Genomic DNA, 9,811 nt, shown 5'->3' with positions numbered 1-9,811 from the left:
ATTGGGGTACATCTGATCTGACCCTGCCCCAGGCCCGGCACGCCGATCGTTGCAGCGAGGTGCCCATATCCAAGCCGGCAGAGACCCGCAAGGACCACTTCCGCCAAAGACCAGTCTGGAACAGCGACTTCCGGCCCGTGGGAGACATAGCTGGACCGCCTTTGTGGGCGGGGTCTGTAGAAACCACGCCCCTTTCTCGACTCGCATTCGCCGGCGCCAGTCACCACCTAGCGGATCCCTGCGCCTGCAGAGGCTGCCCCGCCCCATCTCGGGCACGCCTTCCAGTGACGTCACTTCCTGGGGCCGGGCGGGGCGGGGCGGGCCCGGGCGGCCGCCCTAGCGCTCTGGCTGCGGGTGGTTCTGCTCTACTGCCGGCCACGTCCCCACGCCGGACCGCGGGCGCCTCACGCCGTCCGAGGGCCGCCCGGCCGCTGCAGGCCTGCCGCGCCCGGGTAAGGGGCCTGCGCTGCCATCGGGATGCTGTGGCCACGGCTGCCGGGACGGGCTTGGGGCTGAGAGAGGGAGGTGGGGGGCCGGAGAATGAATGGGGCACGAGAGGCAGAGCAGGGGGAGAAGAGAAAACGTGAACGGGGGCACAGAGTGCAAGGTGCTGGGGATTGGAGGTGTCCACTAAGAAATGTCCAAACCTATGAAGAATTTTTATGAGTTTATTTGAGCCAAACTGATGACCATTGCTGGGAAGCAAAATCTCCCCGAGTTGAGAAAATGCTCTGGAGAAGGGCAGTTTGCAGCTTAAAGGAGGCTTAAGGAGGGTAACGTGGAATTCATTGGTGACAGATTAAGGGGGCAGGAGAAAGTAAAGTGGGGGAAACCTCTGGGATCGAATGCAAAGTAACCCGGACAGACACACACATGCTTTTACACTGGTGGGCACAGGACAGCGAATTACCATTTGCATAGACAGTATTTGGGGAACAAGATGACAGTGAGGGGGTTCTGTGTTCTGGTTGGTGGGTGTGCCCTGAGTTGTCTGGAAAAGGAAATTACTCTGACATTCTGTAGGTATGTTATCTTGGATGTCAAAAGAGGAGACAGGCTCACTTAAAGTAATGGGTCAAGGAAGCTACGGGCCTAGGATATACCACCGCCATCACCGCTTCTCGTTAGGGGTTCTTATGTTCCCCTGTGTGGTTGCTTTCCGTTTCTGAGTTTGCAGGGCCTGCCGTGCTGGCCTCCCCGCAGCTTGTCAGTGTCAGTACATGGTCCCTTTTTCCGCCACACTGGCACGGAATAGGGGGAGAGGAAGAAACAGAAGGAGTCGGTTGGGGGCTAAGACTCCAAAGGAGGAGCCTGGATGGGGGCCCGAGAGGCAGGAGCCAGGGGATCGCAAAGCAGAGAAGAGGACCAGGCTGTTCTGGTTTGGGAGCAGCAGATGGGAACGTTGGGACACTCCCGTGTAGGCGGGGCACTGAAATGTCCTCCAAGGGCAAGGATGGGCCCAGGGAGTGTTGGCCCTTTCGGTGACGCAGACCTCCGCAGGCCCTTTCTACCGGGGAGGGGTTGTACTCCTCCATCTACTTATCTCCCTCCTCCATGTGTGTCTGGGTGGCTGCTTAACAGTGTGTGCATTTAACTGTTAGGCTAACACGAGGAGTCAGCATCCACAGAGTTTGCCATAAAACATATATGTGGCACTTAACAATTCTGCCTGTAATGTTTTGTTTTCTCCCCAAAGGAAGCATCTCTAAAATTTCAATGAATCGGCGAGGAAAGTACCTAAAATACCGGGTTTTCTGCTTATATGCCAAACTTGCCACACAGGCACACTGCGAACAAAAACTAGGCTGTCGATCAGCATTTAACTGTGATACCAAAACTTGCAGAAACCCGGAAGCAATCAATGTAATTAAGACAATGTCCACTGCTCCAGGCCCCCGTTCGCCACAGGGGCACACCCTTTGGACCACAGGACAACGTCTACATACACAAAACCACACGCCTGTGTCCCTTGGGTTCTGCTATCAAAGTTCAGCCAGGTGGCGTGTCAGGATAGGTGCTGCCGGTCTGCCCTGTACTTGCTCTCACAGTCCCCACTCCTTGGTACGTATGGTTTCTCCAGCTTGGAGTAGGGACTGGGGTCGTGATGCTGCTGATACAGAAGTATCACCAGAGCCACGGAACGTGGGGAACAGGTGTGTAGTCCTTGCCAAGCCTGAGGATTCCCGTGTTGGGTCTTAGGAACCCGTGTAAGCCAGAAAAAGGAATCAGGCATTGGAAGCAGTCTGGTTTCATGTAACTTGCACGCAGCACCCTGCATGTAATAAACAGGTTCATAAAAGAGTTTAAAACCAAGCCAAGGCTGGGAACACAAGTAATCAGACACAGGAGGTGTTGAGGTGTTGAGAGGCCAGAACAGGATCGGGAAAGTGACACCAAGAGCTGTCTGGGGCTCCCTTTTTTTTAAAAAATACCTCTTTTTATTGATTTTCGAGAGGAAGGGAGAAAGAGAAACATCAATGATGAGAGAAAATCCTTGATCGGCTGCCTCCTGCACGTCCCCTACTAGGGATCAAGTCCGAAACCCAGGCATGTGCCCTGACTGGGAATCCAACTGTGACCTCCTGATTTTATAGGTCGATGCTCAACCACTGAGCCAGGCCAGCCAGGCATGGAGCTGCCTTTTTGATGGAGTGGTGCCTGGCTCGTGGGGGTACTGCCTCTTCTCTGCAGAACTTGGAGCTGACCCCTGAAAAGGGGGAACTCCCGGCACCAGCCTAACCTCCTGTCTTTCCATCTGCCCTGGTCTCCCTCCTACTTAATACTAACTTCATTCTTTCTTGCTATTTCCTTCTTGCCCAGGGGTCTCTTTACTTTCCATCTAGCGTAGTCTGAGATCTTGATCTGTCTAGTCTCCAGATAATGATGAGAATAACTGGCCTGACCCTCTTTTAAGGTTCACTGAAGCCTTTGCAGGGGAAACTGTTATTTTAAATCTTGTGAATGGTTTGTCTGTTGTGAGTCAACTTCCCAGATTAGCACAGGTCCCCACAAATTAATCCTGACATTTCGAGTAGGCTGTTGGAAAGTGGAGGCAGGACCATACCAGAGAGATGAAGTCACGGCACAGCAGCCAATTCCCGGTTCCGTGGGAGTGATCCGCAGTCCCACTGCCTGGGAGTGAGCAGGCGGTGATGGCATCCGGCAGAAGTTAACTGAGAATCTTGTGGAGTTTCCTGATACGGCCTGATAGAAATGCTCCGCGTGTGCACTCGCCTTGTGTAATTGTGTGTGTGATTGTTTGTACACATGCATGGGTGTGACTGCATATGTATACATGTGGCAGTGCGCATATATGTGTAGCTGTGTGTGAATGGATATGCAAGCAGCTGTGTACACACGAGTGTGACTGCATGCTCACGTGTTTAAACAAAACAGGATCGTGGTGTGTGTCCTGTGTGTGACCTGCTCATTTCACTTCACATTCCACGCTGGGCATCTTCCCATGCCAGTAAATAGACATTTGTGTATTTTTTAACAGCTGCCATAGTATTTTATATATGGATGGGACCCTATTTTACGTAACCATTCCGATTTTTTTAAATATATTTTATTGATTTTTTACAGAGAGGAAGGGAGAGGGATAGAGAGTTAGAAACATCTATGAGAGAGAAGCATCGATCAGCTGCCTCCTGCACACCCCCTACTGGGGATGTGCCTGCAACCAAGGTACATGCCCTTGACCGGAATCGAACCCGGGACCCTTGAGTCCGCAGGCCGACGCTCTATCCAGTGAGCCAAACCAGCTAGGGCACCATTCCGATTGTTTACTATTATAAATAGCACCGTGATGCACATCTCTGTCGCTCTCCACTCTGCACACCTGTCCTATTGCTTCCTGAGGAGGAAGCCGTGCCAGGGAAAGTTTTGATCATAGTCTCATTTTCCCAGCCATGATCTACTGAATGCTGCCCCCCTTCTCACGGACCGTTTTCCTCCTGCTTTCCCTAAGAAGTGTTCACTCTGTTTCAAACCCCAGATGCGACAGTTACCAGAGCGGAGCATCTGCCCGTGTCCCGCATGTTCCACGAAGCATGCCGCGGCCCGCAGCGCTCCTCGCAGCTGCGCTCACCTCCTGCAGAGCCAGACCTCGCCTGGCAAGCACACCGTGCCGAGCCCGAGAGCGTGCCCTGAGCACCTGCCTGTGGTGAGTGTCTGAGGGCCGGGGTCACCTGCTTGGTGACGGCACAGTGAGCTCGGAGGGGACCCTGCAAACTCAGGGAGCCTCAAGGGGAAGGAAAGACAGCCAAGCCCTGAGGGCTGAGCCTCCCAATATCCAGGAGGGGCCCGGACTGTGGCTCTTCACGTCAGAGGTTCTGCCTTCTGAGGTCCTCCGGGAGGGTGGCCCAAAGGTGGGGACAGGTGGGGACCGTGTGGTCACTGTGGCCTTCATCTGTTTCTGTAACACAAATGCCAGCCAGTCGCCGCAAAAGCTTCTCGGCTTGTGTCTCCATGCCATAATACTGTGGGAGCTCCCGTGCACAGCACCTCGCTGACGCCGGGGTAAAGGAGGTGCCTCTTGGCAGAAGGGGCTCTGGGAGGAGACCTGTCCCAGGACAGGAGGGAAATGGTCCACGTCTGTCCCAGGGTGAGGCGGGGAGGAGGAAATCCGCTCCGCACATCAAATCAGGCGCTCCCTGCGTCTAAGAATCCCGAAGTTCACTGCTCGAGCAGGGGTTGTAAACCAGGCCTGCCTGCCACCTGTCTTTGCAAACAGAGTTTTAGTGGGACACAGCCACACCCATCATGTACATATCCTCCAGGACTGCGTGGCCCACAAAGCCTAAAATGTTTGCCGTCTAGCTCTTTACAGGAAATATTTGCCAACTCTGCTCTAGAGACTTGTAGCGAGGGGACATCGGAGGGCCTGGGCCTGGGGTGCATTCAGGAAGCCCTGACACGTCATCCCACCCCAGGGGACCCAGCTCCAGGCTCAGGCGCAGGGCCACGCATGCCCAGATGTGACTGGCTGGAGAGAGCCACTTAAATGCATTCATTTACCAGGAGCCCAGCTGCGTGGCCTCGGCAGATGGGGGTGGAGGGGCGAGTTCTTCGTGCCTGGGACCTTCACTCCGATTCTTCTCTCTCATGACAGTGTCTGTTTCTTCTCTCCCCTCCCCACCCCCACTTGTCTGTCAAAACAAAGAATGCCCTTGCTCTCTAGAAGACAGATGCAAATCTGTGGTTCGTAGGGCTGAGCAACCTTCCAAACCTGTGAGCTCAGGAGCCCTTGCAGACGATTTTGGCGGGAAAGTGCAGGATGAAGTGAGATAAAGTCCGTGACTCGTGGGGAGGGGTCAGAAGCACCAGGGGATGTGCCGGCTTCCAGAAGAGTTTGTGCTCAGATGGAGTTTGCAGTCATGGGGCCACCTTACAACCGTCCCCATCCATCCCAGGAGGCAGAAAGCCACCGTGTGGCTGCCCCAAAAACATCCCTTTCTGCTGCACGGGCTGTCTGTGGGCTGCTGGCTAAGCCAGGCTCTGCACTGGGAGCGACAGGTATTCCACGTGCCCGGGACGGGGGCGAGGGTAGCGTAGAGGCCAGTGGGGCCAGACTTCGGAGGCCGCCTGGGCCCTGTTAAGGAGCTCTGGGGTTATCTAGGGAGGTGGGGGCTTGAGCCGTGGAGGCAGGGTCAACTTTGTGGGTTGCCAGGGTCTTTTGGGCAGCTGTGGGGTGGGGGTGGGGGCAAGTGGGTCAGGGCAGCGGTGATTCACTTGTGACGCTTCGGGCTGATGGGGGCGGGAGGAGACACAGCCTGTGCCGGTCACCAGGAGCGGCCTGGCTGCAGGGCCGTGCTGGGCGAGGAGCCGGTCAGGACGTTCATTCCGTGCCCTCGGCTCCCTCCCGCGATGCTCCGTGGAACTCGGGACCCGCACAGTGACGGCCCCTGGGGAGACCGAAGGCCTAAGGTGGCTTCAGGCAGGGTTGACTTTGGAGGGACGCTGGGGAGCCCCACTCTTGCTGCCTGCCTGCCCTTTGAGTCCCACCGGCCTGCCCTCTGCCCGAATCGAGTGGTGAGTCAGGGACCAGGCATGACCGAGTGTGGCCAGGCTGCTGTCCGGGGAGGACCATGTGGGACTCGGGCCGTTGGCAGAGCTGAGGTGACGGGACACTTGAGGTCAGCTGGCCTCTCAGCTCCCCGTGGCACCCCTGCAGCAAGGAGTCCCAGCCTGTGACACTCGAGAGGGACCTCATCCTGGTGAGGCTTGGCCGTGGTGGCATTTCCGGAAGTTTCTGCCGTCCGGCTGTCTCCCGCAGGTGGACTATTTAATTAATGGAATGTACGCTGGGCTCCTGCAACCAATCCTCTCAGCCTGCCCTCCGTCTCGACAGTGGCGCCCCCTCACCAATTCCACAGCCTCGTGGGGCCTCGTCCCTGCCTGCCTGCATGTGCCCTCCCCGCCCCTCACCTGGTGGACAACCTACCTGTCCAGTCTAATCGCAGGTCTTGCCACACTGTCCCTGGGCCCCACCCTGCTGCTGTCACCTGCTGCTTTCTCCCACTTGCCTCCCAGCAGGCGGAGCCCATCCATCTACAAGACCATGGCTCAGGTGCCACTTTCTTAGCAAACCTCTGACACCCACTCCTACCCACCCACCCGCCCTAAGTTCAGTGCCTCCTCTGGGCCCCTGCAGCACCCTGTGCTCCCCACCCTCACCCAGTCTCCCAGAGGACCTGCCTTTAACTTACCCTTCAAGACCTGCCAGGCTTCCTGCTCGAGTCACGCCTCCGCTCCACGTCCGCGCCAGCCCGCAGGGACCTCTTTTCTGTGTCTCCTGCGGACAGCAGGCTTCCTGGAGGGAGCTGTGTGGCTTCCACCTTCTTGTCCTGTGCGCTGCCTGGCACAGGAGCGGGCACTGGGGTATTGGACGGTGGCTGGGTGGGTGGCTGGATGGTGGCTGGCTGAGTGGCGTCTCCGTGTGAAGGGCCTGGTCCGCCATCCGGGCTGCACAGAGGTGCCATGGGCCTGGGCTGTGTCCCGCAGCCACAGGAGACGTTGAGGAGGAAGACTTGGCCCATCTTGGTGATCAGGAGGCCTCGGCCCTTGCCCCGCTGCTCCTTCAAACTCTGAACTCGGGCGTGGGTAGTGGGCACTTGTGGGGTTGAGACTCATAGTGGAACCGGGTCAGGAAGTGCTTTAAACCATCCAACACAGATGCTGGTCAGATCACTAATCACCGTGGCTGAGATGCGGCACGCTCTTCTGGGTGCCAGCCTGGTCTAGGCGCTTGGCTCGTTGGCACGCCAGTCCAGGCCAGAGCCCTGCACACGGCGCAGTGCTGTGCCCAGGCCAGGCTGTGCGTGACTGACCGGACGCCTTGTCTCTTGATCACAGATCCCTCAGCCACGTAGCCGGCATCGTTAGCAGCCTGAGCGGTGGCTGGGAGCCCCGGGGACTGCCCAGCCTTGCTCCCGGCTCACCCACAAGATGTGGACAGCCCTGGTGCTCGCTTGCATTTCCTCCTTATCCTTCTCTGAGAGCCGAGTGGCGCCCCGGGATACAGGTGAGTGAGAAAACGGGGGGATTGCTGGACAGGCCCCAGGGGCCCCAGCGCACCCTCAGCCCGAGGGGTGTCTGCGAGCCCCCGAGCTCCACAGGAGCCAGGCTGGGAAGGACTGTCAGGCGGAGCTTCTCCAGGCCCAGCGAGGGTAGGGAGCCCCCCATGGGCCGGGCCTCGGAGCCCTGAGCGGGTCTCTGGCTGGACCTGCAAAGCCTCCTTACTTCCAGAAGCCTGGCCTTTGCTGGGGAGTTTGTCCATTCAGACCTCAGACACTTGGTGGCTGCCGCTCTGACAGGGCCTTCCCCACCCCTCTCCCCTCCGCCCCCAGGCATCCCGCTGCAGAGCCTTCATGAAGCCGAGAGGTCTCTGGTGGGAATACCTGGGTGGCGGGTTATCTGCTCTGTAAGCCACACAGTGTTTGAGGGTTTAATGAGGAGTCACACCTGTGATGTGAGGCTCACCCTGTCTGCTGTTTTGGGGATTGGATCAAAGAGGGAAGCTTTTAAGCCTTCCACGGGCTTGGGGTTCAGAGAGGGCAGAGCAGTTCTAAACCAAAGTGCCAGCTGCCCCTGTGGTGGGCTGCAGGCCAGGTGTGGCAGCGAGGAGACGGGAAGCTGTGCACACCCGCCCTCGTCTCTCCGGGCCCAGGAGACAGGCCAGCGAAGCTGCCAGCCAGCCCCCTGACTGTGCCTTTTTCTCCCCTTTCTGACATTAAGGGACCTTCGTCTTCAACCAGACGCAGGCTGATTTAGTCACAAAAAGCACATCCAGGGAAACGACTGACAGCATCTTTAACAGAACCTCGGAGGGCGCGACGACACCCTCTCCTGTCACGTTGGCCAGAGAGACTTCGGGAGCCGCCCACAGCTCCCCTGCAGTCACGGCAGGGAGGACACCCGGGACCGACGGGGGCACCTCGGCAGCTACCGTGGGTCCCGCCAACCTCACGGACTCCAGGGTGCCCACGCTGACGTCCACACAGCCAACCCCGGCGTCCACGGCCGCTCTCAGCACACCCCGCACCCAGGCACCCAGCGACGGTACGTTGCCAACAGCAGCACCTAGGACGACGCTGGCCACCAGCACGCAGACTGCTGCTGCCACCACGGCAAATGCCAGCAGCGCCCGGGGCTCACAGGGCCCCTCCGAGCACACCCCCCGCCACCCCACAGCCCGCCCCACGCTCCCCACGAGTCCCCACGCACTTAACACATTCACACAAGGTCCCACCACCCAGCCGTCGACCGCCCGACCCGTGGCAGACACAGCAAGCAGGCCGACCCCGCCCCTCGAGAACACAACCCCAGAGCCCACCCCCTCCGTGGCTGCCGTGTCCACCACGGCGGTGACAGCTGAGGGGCTAGTGGCCAGCACAGTGCCAGCTCCTGTGCCACAGGCCAGCCCCACACCTGGGGTGGAGGCCACGTCCCCCACAACACCGCCAAGCCCTGTGTCATCTCCACGGGGGGCCACGGGGCCTGCCACGCCCTCCACACCCGAGCAGGTGTGGCCTGAGGCCACAGGTGGCCCTGCTCCCACCGGCCCAACCCCCGGGAGCTCAGGGGACCCTCAGGTGCCAACCACGGACTCGTGCCAGCTCAGCACCCAGGGCCAGTACCTGGCGGTCACCACCAGGGCCCTGCCGCTGTCCCCAGTGAACAGGGGGGCACTGCTGGCCATGCTCCTGCTTGGGGTGGCCTTTCTCTTCGCGGTCGTGGTCCTGTTTGCGCTGCAGGCCTACGAGAACTACAAGAAGAAGGACTACACGCAGGTGGACTACTTGATTAACGGGATGTACGCGGACTCAGAAATGTGAGGGGGCGGAGGCGCCTTCGGCTCCAGCTGGACCCTCCGGGGGCTGGGCCCTGCCCTCCTTCCATGTTCCCCCCGAGACCAAACCAAGTGCTTCCAAATCCTTTGGTGCAATTCAGGAGCTCTGCCAGATGTTTAAACACATTTAATTACGGTCGAATTAATTCCACGGTCACTAAAATGTTGCTTTTTTCATATTTATTTTTGTAAACGATCATGTCGATGGAGCGGGCAGTGATTGGGGTGGGTGGGCCCTGTTGTGTCAGACCCTGGCAGGAATTAAAGCAACGACCGCTTTCCATTCAGAGCTTTCCATTCTGTGGCCCCGCCGCCCACCTCGCCAAGGAGAGCCTTTGCAGATACGAGAGGCCCTGGAGTTTGCTATGCCTGGGCCGCTTCCTTGGGCTTCGCTCTGGTGCCCAGACCTGCCCACACTCAGCGGGAGGGGTCTCTGGTGCCCTGTGGAGACCGCCCTTT

The 9,811-nt window shown here is 58.5% G+C and overlaps 1 protein-coding gene across 1 annotated transcript; it reads left to right on the top strand.

Annotated features, from left to right (window-relative positions):
- The first annotated feature begins 299 nt into the window (after positions 1 to 299).
- LOC308525105 (uncharacterized protein C11orf24) lies at positions 300 to 9,531 on the top strand. Its single transcript, XM_081099869.1, has 4 exons — positions 300 to 452; positions 3,998 to 4,165; positions 7,357 to 7,525; positions 8,239 to 9,531. Exons 3-4 carry the CDS (start codon positions 7,450 to 7,452, stop codon positions 9,336 to 9,338), a joined length of 1,176 nt encoding a protein of 391 aa, XP_080955995.1. The 5' UTR covers positions 300 to 452; positions 3,998 to 4,165; positions 7,357 to 7,449; the 3' UTR covers positions 9,339 to 9,531.
- The last annotated feature ends 280 nt before the right edge of the window (positions 9,532 to 9,811 follow it).

This window comes from Myotis nattereri (genome assembly GCF_964212035.1).
Source record: "Myotis nattereri genome assembly, chromosome: 9".
Lineage (NCBI taxonomy): Eukaryota > Metazoa > Chordata > Mammalia > Chiroptera > Vespertilionidae > Myotis > Myotis nattereri.
This window is presented reverse-complemented; position numbering and strand designations above follow the sequence as displayed.

Bases quoted from the DNA above. Each gene is read 5' to 3' on its own strand.
- LOC308525105 (XM_081099869.1), top strand. From the start codon at position 7,450: ATGTGGACAGCCCTGGTGCTCGCTTGCATTTCCTCCTTATCCTTCTCT. The intron at 7,526-8,238 runs GTGAGTGAGAAA...TCTGACATTAAG, and splicing joins AGTGGCGCCCCGGGATACAG to GGACCTTCGTCTTCAACCAG.